The sequence below is a fragment of the Labeo rohita genome, chromosome 15 (assembly GCF_022985175.1).
Source record: "Labeo rohita strain BAU-BD-2019 chromosome 15, IGBB_LRoh.1.0, whole genome shotgun sequence".
Taxonomy (NCBI): Eukaryota; Metazoa; Chordata; class Actinopteri; order Cypriniformes; family Cyprinidae; genus Labeo; species Labeo rohita.
In genome coordinates this window covers 25,813,992-25,838,928 of record NC_066883.1, presented here as the reverse complement: position 1 = coordinate 25,838,928, position 24,937 = coordinate 25,813,992, and the positions used below count along the sequence as shown (strand labels likewise).

The window sequence follows — 24,937 nt, the reverse complement described above, 5'->3', positions numbered from 1 at the left end:
AAGAAAAAAGAAAATTAGGGAAAAAAATTTAAAATGTCATTAAATATGGTATGAAATTAGAGAACTTTTAGACTATAATCTTTAAACATTCATGTTTACAATGACTAAATACATCCACAGATTTTATTCAGTAAATCATTATTTACTATACACACACACACACACACACACACACACACACAATGTATTACATACATATTATGAGGCAATGCATTTATTTTGCCATTGTACTTATTCAGTGTAAAACACAAAAAATGTAACAATTAATACATTTAATATTTAAGACCCCTCTCACTTTATTGTAAAATTAGCTTTTTGGCTTCAACAAATATTTTAGAGTGCTTTTATTTAATTAATTTACTTATATTTTTGACCAAATTCCACATACATAAATCCAAGTTTACTAATAAAAAACGTTATGTGTTTACTGACGTAAGTAAGGACGTACATAGAGACTTTTACAAAGTATTTTCATACCTGACTGTACCACTATTCTGTTTTTTATGTTATTACCTTAATATTACTTCTGTGGTTGTTGTTCTCTTTTTTCCTTGTTCTTTTTCTGTTTTATATTTGTATACATAACTGTATAATGTTTAATGTTTTGTGTTCCCGCCCACCGAGTGACGACATACAGGATGTAGATTTGCACAGGGAAGTGTAGCTCGCAGAAGTTGTAACGTCAACTCCTTTCTTAACAATGGCGGCTGTCACGAGCGAGTTATTCATGTCGGCGAGACTCAGAGGAATACTGTTTGTTGTCATTCTCAATTTTGTATTTATACCACCGCTGACTGCCATATCAGAGCCAGGAAAATGGGTCCTGGATGTTGTTAATGTAAGTACATCGCCACCTGCAGTACCCAGGCTACGTAAAACCTTGACGCTTGTGTTGTATCTTGTAGTCCCATGACAGTCCATTGTCTTTACACACACAACACCAGTTGACAGCTACTATAAATGAATGTATAGACTTGGAAAATGTGTAGAAAGTATATTGGGGATCGATGTTATCCGCCTACAGTGAAAACATGTAATAAGGGATGAGGCTAAGCTATAAGGCAATAGCTTCACAGGATTTCTTAGTATGGTCCTGCCCTAATATAGCTGATTGCATACTAATCTTTTTTTATAGTTACAGTGAACGTTAGTGAGATCGACAAATTGTGAATCCACATTTTTGTGTATTTTAGGTTGGTGCTGAGAAGCCAAAGTACTACTATTTCCCGAAGACGATGTTTAATAATACTGTCATTGAAATAAAATGTGAGTATGCTTTTTACTTACTCTGATTTCTTACCATTTTTTTATTTAATTTTTTCTGACAATGACGGGTGTTTTTTTTTTTTTTTTGTTAGCACCGAAAAGAATTGTAATCTAACAAATCTAACAATGCAAATGCCAAAAGGCCAGTGGGTTAAATAAAAAAACAATGGTACAATGCCAGTCAAAAGTTTTTGGACAGTAATGTTTTTTAAAGAAAGTTATTTATTCCTGTGATTTCAAAGCAGATTTTTGAGCACCATTACTCCAGGCACATGATCCTTCAGAAATCATTCTGATATTCTGACTTGCTGCTCAAAATACATTTATTATTATTATTTTTTTTTTATTATTATGTTGAAAACAGATGAGTAGAATTTTTTTCAGGTTTCTTTAATAAATAGAAAGTTCAGGAGAATAGCATTTATCTGAAATAAAAAAAACAACTTTGGTAATATTATAAATGTCTTTATCATCACTTTTGATCAATTTAAAGCATCCTTGCTAAATAAAAGTATTAATTTCTATAATTTAATTAAAACTACTGACCCCAAGCTTTTGAGTAGTACAGTGTGTAATATTACAAAAGCTTTTATTTCAGATAAATGCTTATCTTTGGATCTTTCTATTCATCAGAGAATGCTGAAAAAATGCACTCAACTGTTTTAAATATTGATAATGATGATAATAAAAATGTTTCTTGAACAGCAAATCAGCATATTACAATGATTTCTGAAGGAACATGTGACAGTTACTGGAGTAATGATTCTGAAAATTTAGCTTTGATCACAAGAATAAATTACAAAATTTAAAATATATTCAAATAGAAAGGAGTTATTTTAAATAGTAAATATTGTTCACAATATTACTGCTTTTGCTGTATTTTGGATCATAGTTAAGTGAATAAATGCAGACTTGCACAGGCTTGCATTAGACCAGTTATTCTAGCCTGAATAAATGCAGGCTTGGGAAATCCTTACAAATCTTACTGTTCAGAAACTTTTGATAGGTCGTGTAAATAAATGAAAATAAAATATAGATTTTATATTCATATATGCTCTTTAATTGATTTTTTTTTCCCCAAAAATAATTTAATCCAGTGCTTCAGTGAATTCCATGCTTTGGCTGCGCTTGTTATTATTTGTATTCTTATGCTGTATATATTTCAGGGCTCAGTGAAGAGTGTGCTGTTTCTGTAAACTTTACTATAGCGTGGTATTTGCGGAGTTCTCCTTGCTACAATGAAGTCTTTGGACTTGATGTGAGTGTATTTTTTAACCCAAAAGTGCTAATTTGTAATTTACAGCAGTTAAATATGCATTATTCTTTTTTTATTCAAAAAAGCCTGCTTTAGCAGAAGCCTATTTTGACAAATCTGTAAAGCCGGAAGGAGGCTTTGGATCGTACTTAACTCACAAGTATGAGCCTATAAAGTGCGAATCAAGTATTCCTGGAAATAAGGTATATTTCATGCATAATTTGTTGAATGAATGTACAGTATGTTACTGTGTTGATGAACATAAAGAACTTTGCATTTAGTTTTAGTTTTTATGTTTTAGCTTAGTCAGGTCAGACAAATTAGGTCTGACATGAATGCCAAAAGATTTGTCATTAAGACTTTTTTTCCTTGTTTTCTTGATTGGACTCCCCAGCTTGCAATAGACTTTGAGCATCCTAAACTGCTGACGACATTGCCTCCGGTGAGTTGAACTGATGCTTTTAAACCAGCGTTTTTCCCAAGGTCAAAAATGGTGGTAGCTTGTGTAAAAGTTAGTTGTGGACATAATTGAATCTAATGATTACCACATGAAATGTTATGTGAAATATTGATTTGGTGTGATTATATGAGAAGATAGAGACTGTGGAGTGATATATCAAACTAGGACAGCTAGCTATGAAGGAAGTCAGTTGCCTAAGTCATTAGTTCTTTTGAGTGCGTGCCCAGGTTTTCCTTTTATAAACATTGCTGTTAAGCTAATAAACTATTTAGGGGTGTATCTGCACATGGTTTGACATCACATGTCGGTACGATTTCAGTACAGCAGGGGGAAAAACAAAATAGCTTTTTTATTAAACAGTGGTTTACTGAACAAATTGCTCTTTCTTTAAATACATTCAATTAGAATTTTACAATTATTTTCTTAGGGATAAAAGTCTTCCACATCACAGCTTATGCTGCGATCTACAGTGACATTAGGCTACTTATAGGTTATAATTAACAACAGAGCCCAAACTTAAATTTAATTTACTATTTATTTTTAAATATAATAATTAGCACTTAAAACATTGTATGCAAACATGTAAATTGCACATAATGCAGTTTTTAATAAACTAAATTAAATAAATAAATTAGTTATAACATTTCTGTTTGTTGTTGAAATATATTAGATTTATTTAAACATGCATTAAATAAAGAATACTTCATCAAGAACAGGTAAAGTAAAATTTAAAGAGAATAAAGTCTAATATTTGACAAAATGCTCTTCTCTAGACTTATTTTATTTTCTAACAAACTGTTGATGTTCATTAATGTTTATTTCACGTTAAAAGTAGTAGTAAAGTGGTGAGAGATGATCACGCTCATTCTGGCGTTTAAACTGAGGCGTTTATATAACAATCTGTCTCGCGACATCAGAGAGCAGCAAAACAGCATATATTGTTTGAATTTCCTGACAAAATGGACATAATTTGAACGATAAGATTTTGTTTCTCGTGTAGTGCTGTATTTGTTCAGTACACATACGTACCGAAGTGAAAGACCAGTACAGAAAATTGGAAAACCCCTATAAACTATTAATCCTGCTAGATTTTGTCCAGTTTGGAATTCCGCCTAACTTCTAAAAATTGGATTCTGCAAAATTGGAAATTACAATGACAGAATCTTTTTTTTTTTTTTTTTTTTTTTAAATTGCCAGTCCAATATTTTACTTAGGCTGTAGAAACACCTTGGGAATGTTGTTGGCTCTCTTTTGTGTTTCAGCCAACCGGAGATTCACAAGGCAGACGAAGGAGGGACACGGGGAAACCAGAAGGGCAGACAAAAGATGTTGGTTTATAATCCCTTTACAATATTTTTCAAGAATTCACTCAAAATGAAAAATCTGTCTTCATTTATTTACCCTCTAAACCTGTGTGACGCTTTTTTCTTGTTGAACACGAAAGGAAATACTCTCTGCCATACAAATGTCAGGCTTCAGAAGGACCAAAAGAAATAGAAAGACACAAAAGTGTGCGTGTGCAGAACAGACAGTGTTATTTTTAACACTTTGCAATCATAGTCACCATTTACTTTCATTGAAAGAATAAAAAGCAATTTGTATGTTAAAGAGAACAACAGGAGAGTGAGTAAATAATGACAGACTTTTATGGGTGAATTACTCCTTTTAATGCTGATATGATTATTAGGTGATGTTGCATTTTGTTGTCAATGAAGCCAAAATGTAGTATGACTTTATTTTTACTTTAAAACATTTCACGTGTTTGCATGATCAGGATGCGGCAGCAAGTTCATCGAGTGCTCCCAAAAGCAAAGAATCTTTATCAGTGATTAACTCGGTAAGTATTAAAGCACAGAATCATGACAGATATTTTTTTTTTTACATGTATGCTCTTTTTTTTTTTTTACTTGCATGTCTTCTTGTTACAGCAAAAACAGGCTAAAACGAACAATGCAGTGGCACGAACCTGGGACGACAGTCCTTATATGTTCATCATCCGTGTTGAGGCAAATCCAGCTACCAAAGAAACAAAATCAAGCATAAAACGTAAGATTCTAATTAGACTTGCCTTAACGGTAATAATGAGGTTTATGTAGTGGTGAACTATTGTGTTATGTGAACAAGAACAGCCTTTTTTGGCCTTTTTAATTAATAATTTAAAAAATATATACTATACAGTGGAGATCAGGATGCACGGCACTTATCAATACATCTCAGCATCTGAATGGCCATTGATGATTGTAAGTACACACTGTCTTTGTGTTCTTTTTTTTTTTTTGTAAAATTGTCTAACTGCAGTAGTTATTTAAGGCCTTATTTTGTATGTTATTTTAACATGTGACAACTCAGGATTTTGTGCAGCATGTTGGGTTCTTTCATTTACAAAGCTTTCACTCATGTTTTTGTTTCAATTATCTGTTTCATCTGTGTCCATTGTCTTCAGTTCTACATGGTGATGTGCATCATCTATGTGATTATGGGCGTGCTGTGGTTGGCTCTGTCTGCGTGTTACTGGAGAGACCTGCTTCGGATTCAGTTTTGGATTGGAGGAGTGATCTTTCTGGGCATGTTTGAGAAGGCAGTCTACTATGCTGAATTCCAGAGTATCCGTTACGATGGCCAGTCAGGTAACACAAGTTAACTTAAAAATTGTGCTGTTAAACCGGTTATATATAAATATTTGTTCATTTGACAAACAATTTTTTACTGAAACTACACTGTGCCTCAGGCTGAAATGTAATATTTTTATGTGTATTACACCATAATGCATTGGCATTTAAACATGAGATCAGTTACTGCACTCAAAATAGGTTGGATTTTATATGTAAAGACTGAAAACTGAAAACTCTTTAAAGGTGCCGTATGTAATTTTTTGACTGCACTGAAGCATGAAAACACCACAGTACATTTGCAGATATTTAGGAAACATATTACATGTTTGGAAAAACAATGCTTCAACCAGTTATTCTACTTTGAAAATGTGCATTCAAGTCGGAATGTTTGTTTTTGTTTTGGACTGTGTGATTCCACCCGCTGACAGGTTACCCAGTAATAATTGGACACCCCGGGTTGCCAGTTTGCGGAAAACATAATACAGCCATGAAAGCAAGCAAATAAACTGGGTCAGAAATTGCACATTCTACCTGATCTAAAAAAAAAACCTTGGCATCCAACTAAAAAGCTCTATGACCGTAGTCATATTAAAACATGGTAAACTCATCAGCTTACTGTGTAAAGCTCATTGCCTTCCATTGTCAATTGCACTTGTTTGTGTTGCATGTCCTCAATCTGGCAACCAGAGTGTCGACTCTGAGGACGAGAGGGCAGGAGAAACGTTATTTTGAATGTGGACACTAGCTGTCAGTATTACTTACTGCACATTTAATATTTAGTTTTTAATTAGGGGTTCAAGCACGTAGCAATGAAACCCTATTGTTAGAACGGCCAAGGATCAGCAATCTCCGCGTAAAACTGATCAGGCAAACCAAACTGTAAGTCATAGAGACTTGAAACTTGGAGGGATGGTAGTACTCACACCGTCTACAACAGGGGTGTCAGACTCCGGTCCTGGAGGGCCGCAGCCCTGCAGAGTTTAGATGCAAACCTAATTAAACACATCTGATCCATCTAATCAAGTCCTTCAGGCTTAATTGAAAACTGCATAGTATGTGTGTTGGAGCAAGGTTGGAACAAAACTCTGCAGGGCTGTGGCCCTCCAGGAACAGAGTTTGACACCCCTGGTCTACAACGTCACCAAGGCTCGCCCCAATCGGTCTGACAGGGGCGCTACAGTGATCAAAAGTACAAAATCGCTCATAACTCCTAAACTGTTTGCTGTTGGAATCCTTGGGTCATGCCAGACAAAACGCATGTCTCGGATTGGTCCGTCACTCTTTATTATTCCGTTATTGGGTATTTTGCTTTTTTTTTTTTTTTTTTTTTTTTTTTTTAAAAACTACTTTTTTTTTTTTTAGGAACTTGTTGTAGGTTTTTCGCCCAATCGGAACCAAACCAGTGAAGGAAGATTCTCCGGAGAGTGAATATCAATGATTATCAAAAAAAGTTGAACTTTCACTCTCCTTCGCAAAACGTTCGAAAGCAACAGGACTACTTTTACTAAAATGGCTGTAATTTTTTAACGTAAAGAAATATCTACATCAAACTGACAGCGTGTATTTAAGAGCTGAATCTGAGGTCATCTGAAAACAGCCGCAAAGCTTGGCCACTTGGTGTTGGTATAAGATGGAAACCCTTACCCCCATCCCCCAAATGCTTTTTTAAATCATTGATTTAGGTGGTTGCAATATTGCTAAATAATGTAATGTCTTTTTTCATATGGTTAAATGCCTTAAAGCACTTGAACCCCGGTAATCAGTTCTTGCAGCTGTATTATTTTTATAATTATTTCTAATAATCTAGTACATGTAAAAATAAAACTGCTTTATAGTTAACACACAGACAAACTGTTTTGATGTGCAGTTTAGTATTGTGGTCTATTATATTGATAGTAACTGAGGCTTATGTTGGATGTGACTGATAAATGTGCTGTAAAGCTCATAGTGAATGTAGTCATTACAGTGCATGTTTGTGTGTGCAGTTCAAGGTGCCGTGGTGTTTGCAGAGGTACTTTCAGCTGTAAAAAGAACCCTGGCTCGAGTCCTGGTCATTATTGCTAGTCTTGGATATGGCATAGTCAAGTAAGTTGTTTCAAAGCAGTAATGTCGAGTAATATGTCAGTTGAACCAGTTGAACAAAATAGATTAAAATCTGATCTGAATAATAGTTTCAATAAAGCAAGGATACATTAAATTGATAAAAAATGAGAGTAAACGTTTTGCTGCTACATTGTTACAAATCCTTAATAATAATAAAAAATGTCAGCATATTAGAATGATTTCTGATAGATCATTTGAAACTGAAGACTGAAGTAATGATGCTGAAAATTCAGCTTTGCTGTCACAAGAAATAATTAAATGTTAAAATATGCTAAAATAGAAAACAGTTCTTTTAAATTAGAATACAATTCCACGTTGCTGTTTTTATTGTGTTTTTGATCAAATAAATGCAGGCTTTGAGAACAGTTGACTATAAGATTAGTCACAATTAATCGATTCAAAATGAAAGTTTGTTTACATACTACACACATAAATACACACATATATGTATACAGTGGGTACAGAAAGTATTCAGACCCCGTTAAATTTTTCACTCTGTTATATTGCAGCCATTTGCTAAAATCATTTAAGTTCATTTTTTTTTCCTCATTAACGTACACACAGCACCCCATATTGACAGAAAAACACAGAATTGTTGACATTTTTGCAGATTTATTAAAAAAGAAAAACTGAAATATCACATGGTCCTAAGTATTCAGACCCTTTGCTCAGTATTTAGTAGAAGCACCCTTTTGATCTAATACAGACTCTAATAGAGTCTTTTTGGGAAAGATGCAAGTTTTTCACACCTGGATTTGGGGATCCTCTGCCATTCCTCCTTGCAGATCCTCTCCAGTTCTGTCAGGTTGGATGGTAAACGTTGGTGGACAGCCATTTTAGGTCTCTCCCGAGATGCTCAATTGGGTTTAAGTCAGGGCTCTGGCTGGGCCATTCAAGAACAGTCACGGAGTTGTTGTGAAGCCACTCCTTCGTTATTTTAGCTGTGTGCTTAGGGTCATTGTCTTGTTGGAAGGTAAACCTTCGGCCCAGTCTGAGGTCCTGAGCACTCTGGAGAAAGTTTTCGTCCAGAATATCCCTGTACTTGGCCGTATTCATCTTTCCCTCGATTGCAACCAGTCGTCCTGTCCCTGCAGCTGAAAAACATCCCCACAGCATGATGCTGCCACCACCATGCTTCACTGTTGGGACTGTATTGGACAGGTGATGAGCAGTGCCTGGTTTTCTCCACACATACCGCTTAGAATTAAGGCCAAAAAGTTCTATCTTGGTCTCATCAGACCAGAGAATCTTATTTCTCACCATCTTGGAGTCCTTTAGGTGTATTTTAGCAAACTCCATGCAGGCTTTCATGTGTCTTGCACTGAGGAGAGGCTTCCGTCGGGCCACTCTGCCATAAAGCCCCGACTGGTGGAGGGCTGCAGTGATGGTTGACTTTCTACAACTTTCTCCCATCTCCCGACTGCATCTCTGGAGCTCAGCCACAGTGATCTTTGGGTTCTTCTTTACCTCTCTCACCAAGGCTCTTCTCCCCCGATAGCTCAGTTTGGCCGGACGGCCAGCTCTAGGAAGCGTTCTGGTCGTCCCAAACGTCTTCCATTTAAGGATTATGGAGGCCGCTGTGCTCTTAGGAACCTTAAGTGCAGCAGAAATTTTTTTGTAACCTTGGCCAGATCTGTGCCTTGCCACAATTCTGTCTCTGAGCTCTTCAGGTAGTTCCTTTGACCTCATGATTCTCATTTGCTCTGACATGCACTGTAAGGTCTTATATAGACAGGTGTGTGGCTTTCCTAATCTAGTCCAATCAGTATAATCAAACACAGCTGGACTCAAATGAAGGTGTAGAACCATCTCAAGGATGATCAGAAGAAATGGACGGCACCTGAGTTAAATATATGAGTGTCACAGCAAAGGGTCTGAATACTTAGGACCATGTGATATTTCAGTTTTTCTTTTTTAATAAATCTGCAAAAATGTCAACAATTCTGTGTTTTTCTGTCAATATGGGGTGCATTAATGAGGGAAAAAAATGAACTTAAATGATTTTAGCAAATGGCTGCAATATAACAAAGAGTGAAAAATTTAAGGGGGTCTGAATACTTTCCGTACCCACTGTATATTGTAAAAAAAAAAAAAAAAAAAAAAAAAAATATGTATTTGTATGTAAACATGAATATAATGTAATACATAGAAATCTAAATATTGTACATATAAATCTATATTTTTCCTTAATATACATGTATGTGTATTTATATATACATAATAAATATACACAGTACACACATGTAGTATATAAACAAAATGTTATTTTGAATCGATTAATCACGACTAATCATTTTGCAGCTCTATATAAGAATAATCTTCAGCATAGTTCTGTACATTTCTCATTCAATAACTCCACCTTTTTGCTGCAGACCAAGACTGGGAGCATTGCTGCACAGGGTGGTGGGGGTAGGACTGCTGTACCTTATCTTCTCCATCATAGAAGGTGTACTGAGAGTGAACACGGTAAGAAAAGTCTCACAGCTGAAACTAAACACACTTTCACTACATCCATCTTTGTGACGAACCTCCTAATTTGACGTAACAATGGTGCTGCACCGAATGTCATGTGAAGCTTAATGTTTCTCTCTCGCAGGAGCACGGTGGTTCAAGCAGGCTGCTTTGTGACATTGTTATGGCCCTCATTGATTCTTGTATTGTGTGGTGGATATCCTTTCACAAGTCAGTCATCTGTTAAGACTATGAGTTCATTTTGTGCTGTAGTTCAAGTGACTTCTGCATGGGAAGTAGATTGAACTGGGTGGATCCAACTTCTAAATGTTTTTTACAAGTGCATATGGTTCACTTTGTGCAGTTCATTACAGGAAGCCATGTTATGGAAATTTTAGTCTATCTTTGCTCTTCTCAGTTTCTTTGGCTTATGTAATGGCGGTGGTGTGCAGCTGGGAGAATGCTTTGTGAAATATCTTTTTTCAGTCTCGCCTCAAAGCTAGTAGCATGATCCACCTTTGTTTGGCTGAATGGTGGTTATGTTTTTGCAATGTGTGAGCAACTAGGGCTGGGTGATGTATTAAATATAAAGATGTATTTGTGATGATTCTGATTGCAGTATGAAATTAAGCACCATAGTGGGTGTTTTAACACTATTATTTGCTCGTGAAAAACTTATCTGTACAATAGTTGGTAAGATCTGTTATTTTCTGTTAATCAGTTTAAAGGAATAGTTCACCCAAAAATCTAAATTCTGTCAAAAATTACTCATCCTCATGTTGTTCCAAACCTACGACCTTTGTTCATCTTCAGAACACACATTCAAATATTTTTGATGAAATCCAAGAGCTTTCTGACCATGCATAGACAGCAATGCAACTGACACGTTTAAGAAACGTAGTAAGAATAATGTTAAAATAGTCCATGTGACATCAGTGGTTCAACCATAATGTTATGAAGCTACAAGAATATTTTTGTGTGCAAAGAAAACAAAAATAACCAGATAATTCAGCAATTTCTACTTTTCCGTTGTCAGTCATCCCCCACGCGAGTACCCGCGAGTACCATTTTTGGGTGAACTAACCCTGTAACTGTGCATCGATTCTGAATGAACGATTCACTTAAAAATAGGAACATTTTATTGTTTTAGGTTTAAATAACAATGTTTGCATACACTACTGTTCAAACATTTGGGATGAATTAAAATGATCAAAAGTGAAAGATTTCCACATTGAAACAAAAAATCTGTTATTCTGAATCCTGAAAAAGAAAAAAGATGATTTCTACCAAAATAAGTCAAGAAACAGTTTTAAGCTACATCAGAACAAATGCATAAATATTGAGGTTCAGAACATCATAAACAGACATTCGCCCAGCCCTATGCCGGACCCTCTGATGGTGGTGGTGTGTGTGATGGTGCTACTCTTCTCTCTCTTTCTCTGGCTCTCTCTGTCTTTCCCTCTCTCTCTTTCCCCCTATATTGTTCTGCCAGGCTGAAGATGACCTGGTGTTGCTGGCTGCCATCCCCTTGGCTGTTCTCGACTCTACCCTCTGCTGGTGGATATCCTACGTTTCTCCATTGCTGTTTGTGTGTGTCCCTCTTTCTCTCTTAATGGGTTGTGTAACAGTGGCCCTGCGTATGTGGGATGCCGATCGCCCCTCTTTTTGTTCTCCTTCCCTTTGCAATTTCCTTGATTTTCTGTAAAGCTTGAGAAACCTGTGCACGTTTACAGTGAAGACTCTACAGGTCGCTCTTTTTTTATTGCAAAGTAAGCTGTGTCATTAGATTGTGTATGAACAGGAAGTCACTGAGCCCTAGTGATCAGATATAGTCCTTGACACTCAGTCACATCTTCATTAGCCTGGCCCAGACGATGAAGCTACTTCGGCTGAGGAGAAATGTGGTCAAGTTGTCCCTTTACAGACACTTTACCAACACACTCATATTCGCTGTAATTGGTAAGTACATTCTACACTCTGCTACATTATTGTGCAGTGTGTCTTTGACAGTATTACTGTACTGCATTGAAACTGCCAGTGATTAATGTCTGTGTAATATTCGCATGCTGAATTATGATTGGTCTATGTCAAACATCTGGGTTACATGATTTATTAATGGAAAGTGAGCCGTAATTGGGGGCATTCAATCTCCCTCTCTCTTTCTTGCTATATTTAGGTTTACAACTTTTCAAACTATCATTCTACTAAAAACTTGCAAGCGCTGATATTTCCTTCATATTTCCTTCATCGTTTAAATGTTGGGGTCAGTAAGACAGAAGATTTCCATGTCTATTTTCCATACTTTTCTTTTGAACTTCCGATTCATCAAAGAATCCTGTGAAAAATATTAAAAAGATATTAAGCAACATAATTGTTTTCAATATGGATAATACAGTTGAGGTCAAAAGTTTACATATATCTTGCAGAATCTGCAGAATTTTAATTATTTTACCAAAATAAGAGGGCTCATACAAAATGCATGTTATTTTTTTATTTAGTACTGACCTGAATAAGATAAATAATTAAGACATTTTGAATTTTAAGATCAGGGTAAATTTAACTTTTTTTGTCTTCTGGGAAACATCTGTAGCCTCTAAAGGGCAGTACGAAATGGAAAACAATATTATATTCAGGCAAAATAAGAAAAATGTACGCATCTTCATTCTGTGCAAAAGTTTTCACCCCCCGACTCTTAATGCATTGTTTTTCTTTCTGGATCATTTTTTTTTTTTTTTTTTTTTTTTTTTTTTTTAAATCTTTCTTACCCTAGACTTTTGAATGGAATTGTATGCAGTCTTTAGCTTGCATTTTTGCCACATTCTATCATACAATTCTGCTTCTTTTTCAGCTTCTGTTGTATTTATTGTGTGGACAACGAAGACCTTCAAGTTATCCAAGTGCCAATCTGTAAGCCTTCTCTTTTTATAACTAAGAGAAATGTCTTATGTCTTTCTAGTTCAACTCATGTACTATTAATGACACCTACTTTCTGCCTTCGACTACTCATGTAGGACTGGAGAGAGCTGTGGATAGATGATGCCTTCTGGCGCTTCCTGTTCTCTAGTATCCTGCTCGTCATCATGTTTTTATGGAGGCCGTCAGCAAACAACCAGAGGTAAAGTGCTTCACCTCTACCCATGTGTCAACCCTGTTAGTAAACTCCGCTAGGAGTGGAAACAAGATCGTCAATCTTTGTCCTTCTGAACCTTCAGGTATGCCTTCAGTCCACTGGTGGATGAAGTTAGTGAGGAAGAAGAGGAGCAGCTAATGAATGAAGCCTTCGGTAAGAGTCTTAATTAAAAAATTAGCAGGTGTGAGACAGAAGTAGTGGCCTGTATTTAAAGACAATGGAGAAATAATTCTGCACATGGGATCTTCGCAAGCTGCTTTTGATTCTCCACTAAAAATGAAAATTCTGGTATTTATTACTCACCCTTCATTCATCTTCAGGACACGAATTAAGATATTTTTGTTGAACTCCAAGAGCTTTCTGACCCTGCAGAGACAGCAATGCAAGTGAAACATTCCCAAGCCCAGAAAGGTAGTAAGGACAGTGTTAAAATAGTCCATGTTACATCAGTTTCTTTGCGCACAAAAATAATTCTCGTAGCTTCAGAAAATTACGGTTGAACCACTGATTTAAATGATTTCCTGACTACCTTTCTGGGCCTTGAATGTGGTAGTTGCATTGCTGTCTATGCAGGGTTCAGGATTTCATCAGAAATATTTTAATTTGTGTTGCGAAGATGAACATAGGTCTTACAGGTTTGGAACAACATTAGGGTGAGTAATTTATGACAGAATTTTCATTTTTGGGTGAACTATCCCTTTAAATAAACATAGATAGAGAAATGTTTACAAAAGATCTATACCATGCTTTCAGAAAATAGATGGGGTTGTTTTTCATTTCCTATTGAGTTTAAAAGCACAGTTTACATTTCATCAGCACACTTGAATGCTGCCCATCAAGTCTGCAGATCAGTCTTTGTTTGCTGTGCTTTCATTTGACTGCGTTTAGCCGGTTCTAACCAGTTATACTTGAATTCACAGAGGGTGTGAAAATGAGAGGCATGAAACCAGAAACCAATGGAAGCGCAAAACCCAGCAAAGTGGTAATTCATAACAATACCTGGCCTGAAATAATGAATTGTTTCATGAAAATAAGCATGCTGTGTGCCTTGTGAAGGATTAGGCATGCTGTTCACATAAAAAACAATTGCTTATTGTTGTGTATTCTCAAATGTGCTGCATATTTTTGGTCGTGTCACCTCATTGGCGTTCACCTCATGGTACATTTGTTTTGTGCTCCATCCAGGATGAAGATCTCAAATGGGTTGAGGAGAACATTCCCTCATCAATGGCTGATGTGTAAGTCTAGAGATCATATTAAAAGTCTCATGTGAATAAAAATAATGGTTAGAATGATATAGATACTAGCGCTGTTCAGCATGCCGCTGATTATTTGCACACACAAACACGTCATCGCTTTCCCTGTAAGGCGACTAGCAATCTCTGCCGTGTCATTGATGTGTCCTTCTCTTTGTTTTGCAGCGCGCTGCCGCCTCTGCTAGACTCAGACGAGGTAAGTGTCTCATATTCTGACTAGCCAGCAGTGGGCGCCATTTGAGTTCCTAAAGTGGAGCAAAGCTCTCAGCCCGTCACGTCACAGTGTTTACCCTCGCTCCCTCACCGTCGGTTGTTTTCTTTCTGCTTGGAACAAAAGGAGCGCTGAGGCTTTGGAGGTTTTGTCTGACTAATGAGAGCTCACTTAAGCTAACATTGGATGTGTTCGTATATCGAACAGCAGCCAATGTGGACAAATCTCTTAAAAGAGGAGATCAGAGATTATTACAATAAATGCAGGCTTTTAATAAGCATTTATGTAACCTTGTTATTTATTGTTTTTTTGTTAAATTACTCACTTTTCTCATTGTTTGTTTTTTTTTTCCCGTTAGGAGATCATGACTACAAAGTTTGAGATGTCCAAAATGGAGTAGATCTATGAAGAGGATGTGTGTAATGTATATAATACATGTACGACAATGCACAAACTGCTTTATCCCAAAATATGAGCTTTTCATAAAGCACCGTCTGTAAATACCTGGGATGATGAGGGTGATGCACTAAAGGATTTTTGTTTTATTTTTAATTGCCTGTTTGTATTTATATTTTCTCAGATAATATGGTGTAAGTTTCTTAAAACATAACTGTAAATTGCCTTTGACTGTTGTTTACATATCTACAGTATGAAATATGATTAAAACACATTAGTTTGTGCATTGTGCTCTTTCACTAAGAGGCTTTTGCACAACAATCCTCTTATTAATTATATAAAGATGGGAAAACATGTAAGATAAAAGCTCTCTCTTCTGCTTTTCTTTAATTCGTCAGTATGCTTTCACAAATTAACAGTACCTCTCTGACCTGGTGGTATTTTCAGTAAAAGTGGCCATTAAGTGTCATCTTGTTGGCCTGTGCACCATTAAGCAGATTGCCTTTCAATGGATTTATCTGACGTGAGTTTTTAATGCTCCGTGTCATACTTAATAGACACTCGCCTGCCTTTGGGTACAGTTAGATGACGAGGGAAAATGAGGTTGAAAGTCTCTGTCAACACTGTCTAAAATGAAAGGCAGAGGTTGTTTTTTTTTTCCCTGGTATATATAGCAGCATATGCAAATGCCTGTTGCAAATAAAAGTATTTTTATACTAGAAATGGTAAAAAAGTTGTTTTGACTATAAGTCTGCTCAGGTCATGCTGTCAATAGCCATTGATTTTTTTTTTTCTCAAAGCCACATTCAGAGTGTCAGTTTCACCCACTTGCCAATACGGTCTCAGTATCTCTGTCCTGTTTTGTCCCTGTTAGTCAGCTCATTATCTGTTAATACTTCCACACGGTTCTTCATTAACCCTGACCCCGCGGTGAGCTATAGGGAATGCGGCACCGAAACCTGTTGCTAGGCATTCGTTAATCTGCATTTAACATGATAATAGTGTGATTTGAGAGTTTTAGTGTAAATAGTTGACAGTGTGGTCAAGGATGGCGCAGTCATACCTGAACTCAATACAAATATTGTGAGGATGAGGTAGGATATTAAACTGCGGTTATTGCATTATTTGCCAAATAGTGTTTTATGTAATTCCTGTTCCCATTTCCAAATGCAAATTATGCACTATTATAAAGCAGTATTTTTGGAGGGGAACTAAGCAAATTCTCTTTTGATTTGCATTGAGTCATTTACAACTGCATCAAATGGCAAACCCAGTTATTAGTCAGCATTTTCTAAAAAATCTGTCACTCTGATGGCGAAATCTGAAAGAAAACCCAGAGAATTACTTAATGTTTAATGGTGGTTTATTCATGTACACAAGATAACAGTCTAAAAACAAAAACACAGAGATTAGAGCACATTCCGTATTGAATTCACAATTCGGGGGGCAGTCTGGCGGGCTGTTATTTCAAATGTGTCTGTATCACATATATCTATTCAAAGGAAAGCTACAAACAGAATGGCAATTAATATAAAACTAACAGTCTTTATGATCACGGTACTTTGTGACCACTGAGATTAACATTTCAAAGGAATGTCATTTATGACAATATAAAATCTCACTAGTAGACAGGCAAAACATTTACAATGATGGAATGGTAGCAAGAACTGCACTGATTGATGAGTCTGAATTATTGCTTTTCAAGATTTTTTTCTTAAACTATGTGGATTGCATCTCTCACCATGGTGAATCGTGGCGTAAACATGTGATTACTCCATATTTTGGGGGGAGGGGGGGCAAAGCTCCTCGCTGAACGAATCCCATGCAGATCTAATCCTCTTTGTGTGGCGTCACACGTTTCCCGCCTTTTTTTCTGGTAAATGATAACAGAAGAGATTTCAGAATATATTTAAAATGTTCAGTAATTATACACACATTTTTGTCACAGATTAGCTTCACCAAATATATATTGTAAACTTTATAATACAGAACGCCAAATACTACACAGTATAGTGAAAAACCTCTACCTCAAAAACACTCGATTATTAGTGGTTCCACATTAACACTGAGGCATGCTTTCATTATATAAATTATTATATATAGAGAATACTATTTTTGAAAGTACACAAATTACAACTTCACAACTCAATTAAAGCACCTGAAACTTCCTTTGACCCTAAATTCACGTTTTAAAGGGGTGACTGAGTATAGCAATATCTTTTAGACACGTGTCCACAACACAGATGAAGGTGCTCAGGATCACCAAGGATCAATACAGAGATCCCTGATTTAAAGTAACTTCTCTGTGACAGTAACTGACATCAATATCTGTGTAACTGCTATTGTTTTCAGGCTGAAAGCTACTGTCCAGAACGTCCTTCTCCTTGGCTAACTGTTCAGCGGCTGAGGATACAACTGCACGAACGATGGAAGCTGCAACCTCATAGAACATCCTCTTCAAGGCCTCCTCTTGTTCATCTGCATTGGTCTTCGCTGACCCAGAACGAGACCCTTCACATTGAGGGGCCCCATCCCCCCCGGTCTCTACCTCAACACTAGCACCTACTCCTACTTTAGACTCATTTCCATTTTGCTGTAGATCTCTCGAGTCAATGGGAGCGTCACACTCACCGCTTTGGGCAACTGCATTGACAGTATCGCACTTCCCGTCTTGATTGAGAATCTTCCCGTCCTTCGGACAAGTTTTGCCACTAGTGTCTATGGTCTCCTGGTTGGTCTCCTCGTCCTTCACATCATTCTGGGTTGTTGCTTCATGATTGTGTGCGGCGATGTCCTCCGATGTAGCATCCGAGCATCCATTCTCACCGTTGGCTTTTGGCTCTGCCTGGTCTCCACCCTCTGGTGCTGGATCAGCTACATGAGACTTGTCTGATGGCTGACCAGATGGTGCACTAGTGTGGGAGCTGTCCTCTCCATCAGAACTCTTGTGTTCGCCTGCCACCTGAGCTTCATTATTGCTCTCACTCTGAGCCTCAGTCTGCTCCTCTGATCCAGTCTGTGGGACATCAGCTGCATCATCGAGGCCGTCCACCTCTTTAGCCTCTCCATCTCCATCTTTCTGGGCTGCTGTACCCTCCCCCATGTCCACACTGGTGCTCTTCCCCTTTCGCAGTATGAAGTTCTTTAGCGACACAGCACGGTTGAAGTGTGTCCTTTTTGCCTTGGCCGTCTTGCTTGAGTCTTTACCCGCCTGTGGTTCATCAGTCTGCTCTTGCTCACCTGCCACTTCCTCCTCTACGCCACCAGCGTCAGCTGCCCTCTTGGACTTGGGAATAACTCGTTTTTTGAAAGAGGTCCAGATCTCGTTTGCATGATGGTCCACAGATTTTGCATGCTGCGTAGAAGCAGTGGCTCCTTTCTCCTCCTCACCCTCAGTCTTTTCCTGGGTTTCTACGTCACTGGCTACCTTTACGTCTTCCGTCCCCTGCTCGGTCTCTGGGGCGTTTTCATCTTTTACATCTGAAGAGTCTTTGTCCTTTGGTTTGTGGATGCCAACAACTGACGAATCTCTCTTCAGACCTTGGAATGTCCAGGATCTCTTTAGCTTCCACCGTTTTTGCCCAGAGTGCTCTGACTTTGTAGTGGAATCCAGCGTCCCACTGTCTCCTGCTCCATCTGCACTGGTTCCTTCTGCCCCCTCAGCATCCTTGGACTCATCTGTGCTTTTCTTGTGACTTTTCTGAGCCATGAGTTTCTTAAAAGAGTGCCAGCGTTTCATGTTTTTCGTCGTTTGGGGGTTAGACTTGTCTGGCTCGTCTGCAGTCTGAGGCTCCTCGGCTTGGTCTGCCACATTTGTGCTGGCATCAGCGTCTTCCAGCCTGTCTAGTGATTTTGACCGTTTTTGGAGAGCACCTGTGCCATCCTTTTTGTCTGTGCTTTTGTGTGAGAAAATTTTAGCAACAGGGTTGCGGATGAAGTCTCTAACACTGGACTTCTCTCCTTGCTTTGGCTTGGCACCCGATGGTTTTTGCTCTTGGGAAGCCTCCTCATTTTCTGGTGCCTTTTCAATAGTCTGCCCATCAGCTGCTGCAGCTTCACCAGCTTCTGCTGGCTGACTAGATTCCTGCTCTTTAGGGCCTGCAGCATCCCCTTGATCATTCTGGCTGGAGACCTTATCCTGCTCCTCACCAGTAGTATCCTCTGCTCCCGTCTGCTGCTCCTTCTTCTTCTTCCCTCCCATTACTTTCCCAAGCCCGCTTTTATTTAAAAAAGAGTCCCATATTTTCTCAGAGGCTGGTTTAGATTTGCTATCAGCTGGTTGCTCTGTGCTTGGCGGTGCCTCGGTAATAGGCTGTGTTTCTTCTGTTGAAGCTGGGGCTTCTTCTGTCGAAGCTGGGGCAGGATTTGTGGTTTCTACCTCGGCCTTGTTCTCGACAATCTCTGCTTGGACAGGCTCTGCATTAGCCTCAGTTGCCGCCATTTCAAAAATAAACTCCAACTATCAGGTCTTCCTTGTTGAAAAATATTTATTTCCTTGAGTTCTTCTATGGAACTGAGTTCATTGATGATTAGCCAACAGCTCTGTGAGTGATCCTATCCAACTTATTTCCATAAGAAATGGGCAATTCTGCATCATATTCCGTATGGAGTTGATGGACCTCAAAGCTAGAAGGAGAAAAGACAAAAAATCAGTTTTAAATTAGATGCATGTATTTCAGTCAGCAACTTGTGAAACCTGTGTATCTTGGCTGTACTGCTGTGTTCTACATGGGGTAAAAATAAAGTATGTACTAGACGACCTCATGCTGTCTTTAAGTGCCTCCAATCACCTTGGAGTCACTGGTGTGCACATGATTCATTTAGGCCATTTGAGGTTTCTCATTTAGATATTGAGCCGAATACACCACATCGTCTGTTGACATTTAGCTTATTGCGTAAATGCACACGTATATGTTGTCAGGCAAGGATGTGAAAATGGCAAACGCTAAAAAAACCCACATACCGATACCCATATGACAATGAAAGATCTTATTATAAACCTCTAAACTCTTAGGTCAACTCGTATCGCTTAACACTGGGGTTGTTTTTGTTTCTAAACAGAGGATTCTTTTGTGATTTAAAAAAATGATCTTTCGTCAAGCTTTTTTGATGCTTGAAGCAATTGAATGCTTCCTCGGAATGACCCACTTGCGAATTTCACATTATTTTACGTTGTATTTGGTCTGAGACGCTAGAGGTGAAACCACATGTGACATAGTTACATAATTGATTTATTCAAGGAACCTTATGACTGAATGCACCGTAAAATGAGTACAGTAGCATAAAAAACAGAAGCAATATTCTTTGCCTTGTGAAAAGCCTGATGGAAAGAACATGGCTTAATTGGATTTCGCCGTGACTGAGTCTGTTTACTGATGGGGCACAAGACCCTGCTTGCCCATCCGACTGACACTGGGACAATTGAGGCTTGACGGTTTTGTCCCCTCTTTTCATGGACAAAACCCTTGCCCTTTGTTATGCAAACGCAGTAGAAGAGACTTGGAGAAGCTCCCTCCATAAAGCCCTAAGTGTAGGCTCAAACCTTGCTTTGCAGAAGTAGAACATAATTCTAATGAGAAACGAGGGAAAAGCCAATGCAAATGCTGAAGACAGCAGGTGCCAGTGCTCTTCAAAACCTCATTTGCATTGCTAATGCGTCCCTAACCATCTCCTCCATTTTGTAAAAATGTGTTGATATCAACATCACCCAAGTTATTTTAATTGACGGCGCTGCACGAGTAGCGCGTTATTCGCCAAGAAAGCGTCGAAAAGACTCAAGGAGACATCCTACTTCTGTTGTGTCTGGAAAACAACCCTGAACAATGCTCATCCATGTCACTTGATTCGGATCACCAATTTATAGGACCTCACAGTAGTTTGTGAATAATCAAAACATATTTAGGTTCACGAAGCTTTCAGTAAGCGGTAGCACGTCTGTCACCGTGTAAATGTGTGATGTGGGAATTATGAAATCATCATGCAGCGGGAAAACAACAACAACCCGCGCCACACACACAAGCGCGCTCGCATTCCGTGTCTATTGTGGTAAAGCCATGCTTGTTTCATTCTCGAAATCTCCTTAGGATCCAATTCAGCGACCCAAGTGCTTTTAAAAAGGTATTTCACTGGTACACAGCCTAGACCACAGACTGGGCGCAATTGGGAGCAAATTCACACTTGAGTGCGTCTGATAATAATATGCGAGAGGACAGTCTGGCACGTTTGGCGAAGTTGATCGCATGAATGAATGAACTCGTAACAGTTGCTTGAGCAAACACGCAATAGTGAAGCAGATGTCCTTGTTCATAAACATAAACACAAAGCAAGGCGAGCTGGAAACGGATTCATTGAACCAAATGCTCAATTTCACTATGCCTGCAAATTCAAATCCAGGGCGCAGTCGTTGCGCGCCTATTGTCATTTCCAAATAAATCTCTGCACTTCCTTGTAATATCCATTGTGAATGCATTGCATATAGGCGAAGCGTTCAAAACAGCACGTATGCATTTTAACAGCTAATCAGATCTAGGATACGAAATGAAGTTCTGCATGGCAGAAACACTACAACAAACACATTCTAACTAAGAAAAGAGTCTGCAAACCTTGTTCCTCGTGCGTAAATCCGTCCCGTGTGCTGGTGGAAAGGTAATAATCTGCTGCAGACTGGAAAAGACACTGAAACTAAATCCCCGCTCGCATCCTCATGCCTTGACTGAAGAGAGATCAGTGTGTCTGAGTGAGTGAGAGAGACTGTGTGTGTGTGTGGAGAATTGCGCGCTCGGGGACGTTGAGGGTCGAGCGCTGGTATTAACAGACGCGCAGCTGCGGCTCCATCTATCTCACCCTGTTGCCCTTAGCAACCAGGGAGACCACCCCCACCCTGCCACCACCAACACACATGCACACACCCGCCCCCAACACTAAGAGGGTTACTGTACGGGGCTAAAATGGTAACTTTAATTTCAGCCACTTCCCCTGATTTGCGGGGAAATGTGGGGATGTTGCATCATGACCCTTCAGATTGGCTGCGGCAGGTCCGCAAATTGTTTGTCTCACTACCTCAATGACGCAGGGCAACAGATCGAGTGGTCGGGGACGCTTCATGGGAGTGTTGTAATGTTTAATTTCACCGTCTGTAACTCACAGTGTTTGCTATGTGTCTTCAACTTTGATGTGGTTAGTCTGCTATAAAGTAAGTATACAAAGAATAGGTAGACTGTGTAAATTAATGTCAAGTACAAAGACTGTACAAGGGTAGTATGTAAAACCAATAAAAACGTAAATTTAAAATTTAGCTTAAATAAAAAAAAGTTGCTGTGGAAAACACCAAGAGACATTCAACACGGAAGTATGGGTGAGACTTCCGGTTCATTATCCGCTATAGGGAATTAACCAAAAGAATAACAAGGTGCAGTAAATGGTAAAACTGTTTGCACCACAAACCATTAAAATTTAATGGGAAGACACACCAATTAGCAATATCAAGCAGCAAAATTAGATGTTTTGTACAGCTAAAAATAGCTGGACGTGGATGAGACTGGAAGCCAGACCCATAAAATTTACAAATGTGCCCACTCTTACGGGAAGAAAAAGGTGGGTATAGAGAGATTTTTTTATTTGGATTATTTTTCAGCAGGCTATATAGATAGAAAATACACAACGGAAGGATGTAAAACCAATTTTTAAAAACATGGACATTTTAAATTTTGTGTTTGAAGCTATGGTAAAAAATTTTTTTTTTTTATTAAATGACGGGATGTACAGAGTAAGAGAGATTTGCTTTTATTTGTGTGTATATATATATATGTGTGTGTATATGAAGTCAAAAGTTTTCATACGTCTTGCAGAATCTGCAAAATGTTAATTATTTGACCAAAATAAGAGGAATCATGCAAAATGCATGTTATTTTTAAGATATTTCACATAAAAGGTGTTTACATATAGTACACAAGAGAAGAGTTGAATTTATAAAAATGACCCCGTTCAAAAGTTTAGGAAGGAAGGAAACACAATGCATTAAGAGCCGGGGGTGAAAACTTTTTGAATTTGAAGATCAGGGTAAATTTAACTTATATTGCCTTCTGGGAAAAAATGTAAGTATCTTCTGTAGCTTCTGAAGGGCAGTACTACATGAAAAAAAAAAAAAAGATATTTAGGCAAAATAAAAATACACATTTTCATTCTGTTCAAAAGTTTACACCCCTGACTCTTAATGCATCATTTTTCCTTCTGGAACATCAGTGAACATTTGAACCTTCTGTAATAGTTGCATGTGAGTTCCTTAGTTGTCCTCGATGCGAAAAGATGGATCTCAAAATCATGCAGTCATTGCTGGAAAGGGTTCAAATACACAAAAATGCTGAAAAACCACATAATTTGTGGGACCTGAATGATTTTTGTGAAAAACAAACAGGACAAACATGGGATTATTGAACATCTATCACTAAAATTAAAATAAAAAAATAAAAAACACAGCTGTGGATCAGTCAAGTGACAACACAGTATTAAGAATCAAGTGTATGTAAACTTTTGAACCAGGTCATTTTTATAAATGCAACTATTATTTTTTCTTGTGGACTATATGGAAATGTCTTTAATGTGAAATATCTTATTCAGGTCAGTACTAAATAAAAAATAACATGCATTTTTTATGATCCCTCTTATTTTGGTAAAATAATTAACATTTTGCAAATACTACATGGTGTATGTAAACTTTTGACTTTGACTGGATAGATAGATTCAGTAATATGATCTCAAATCAATTTGTAAACCAGAGTCTACTGTTTTTACTCTCACCTGATGAGGCTGGTATGATAGTGATGTCAGCACACTGTAGCTAATTTCTGATTGGTTAAAGTGATGGTGTTACATCTCACCCTGTTACACACTCCCTTACAAAATGAAAAGACGTCTGCACAGGCTCCGCAAATAGAAGTGAGAACAACTGACCTCATTATCTGAAGCTAACTGTTGGGGAATCAGAACAAAGGCCCGTGTGCATGTTGGGTTGATGCATCTGGACAGTGAGAAAAATTATTACAAGTATCTACATCACAGAAATTGTTCTTGAGACCCTAGAGCAGCAGGGATGAAATGGAATATTTAGGGGTGTGCCAAGGCCAAAATAGTGTTTTATTGTGTGCCTGTTTAAAATATTGGACAAAATTTGCCCCAAGGCCAGAATAATATGTGCGTTCCGCTGGAAATGCATCGCTGTGATGAATATTTCATACGATTGAGCATCTGCAAGAGAATTCTGCGCTCCTTCATTGAGCTTTAATTTCCTCATGGAGGATGCCACATCTGTCTGGAGGCATCATCGAGTCAGACATTCGGTCTCGGTCTGGTTCATGGCGCAACTGAGCAACGCTGAAGGATTATCAAGCTGCCAAGGAATCATAGTAAAATCATCCTCATTCAAGCGAAGGGGAGGAGCGTGAGGGATTGGTCAGTTTGAAGGAATGATCTATAAATAGCAGGATAACAGGGGATTATTTTTACAGGACATGAAGTAACTCAGTTATGATTGTGAATGTGGCTGTGTGTGCACGTGTGTCATGAGCAGAGGTTTTGTCTGACCTTCCACTGCACTTCAGAGATGACAGATCACTTGGCAGGTATAGGCTACTGCCTCTTCATAATACACGGTCAAATAATATGTAAAAACAATATAATAGAAATATATCCGCATTCAGTAACTGAACAATATGTTGCACTAATTGCACTATTTTATTTGTATTATATATATATTTTTCTATTCCTTTTTATCAATTTGAAGTCATTTTAATTTCAATTGA

At 38.0% G+C, this 24,937-nt stretch overlaps 2 protein-coding genes across 2 annotated transcripts; one reads left to right on the top strand and one right to left on the bottom strand.

The window, feature by feature from the left end:
• Window positions 1–646: 646 nt before the first annotated feature.
• zgc:162698 (Transmembrane protein 87A-like) lies at window positions 647–15,863 on the top strand. The gene is made up of 21 exons (XM_051128899.1): window positions 647–838; window positions 1,194–1,266; window positions 2,433–2,524; window positions 2,608–2,724; window positions 2,916–2,963; window positions 4,244–4,309; window positions 4,756–4,818; window positions 4,910–5,027; window positions 5,160–5,221; window positions 5,425–5,608; window positions 7,579–7,678; window positions 10,069–10,162; window positions 10,293–10,364; window positions 11,998–12,106; window positions 12,996–13,054; window positions 13,159–13,262; window positions 13,360–13,430; window positions 14,198–14,259; window positions 14,463–14,515; window positions 14,699–14,729; window positions 15,103–15,863. The coding sequence occupies exons 1-21, from the start codon at window positions 701–703 to the stop codon at window positions 15,142–15,144; spliced, it is 1,758 nt and encodes a 585-aa protein (XP_050984856.1). The 5' UTR covers window positions 647–700; the 3' UTR covers window positions 15,145–15,863.
• A 622-nt stretch (window positions 15,864–16,485) lies between these two features.
• Window positions 16,486–22,032, bottom strand: si:ch211-137a8.4 (uncharacterized). Its single transcript, XM_051128894.1, has 3 exons — window positions 21,743–22,032; window positions 17,772–19,766; window positions 16,486–17,013 (listed from the first exon to the last, which is right to left on the bottom strand). The coding sequence occupies exons 2-3, from the start codon at window positions 19,579–19,581 to the stop codon at window positions 16,991–16,993; spliced, it is 1,833 nt and encodes a 610-aa protein (XP_050984851.1). The 5' UTR covers window positions 19,582–19,766; window positions 21,743–22,032; the 3' UTR covers window positions 16,486–16,990.
• Window positions 22,033–24,937: the final 2,905 nt, after the last annotated feature.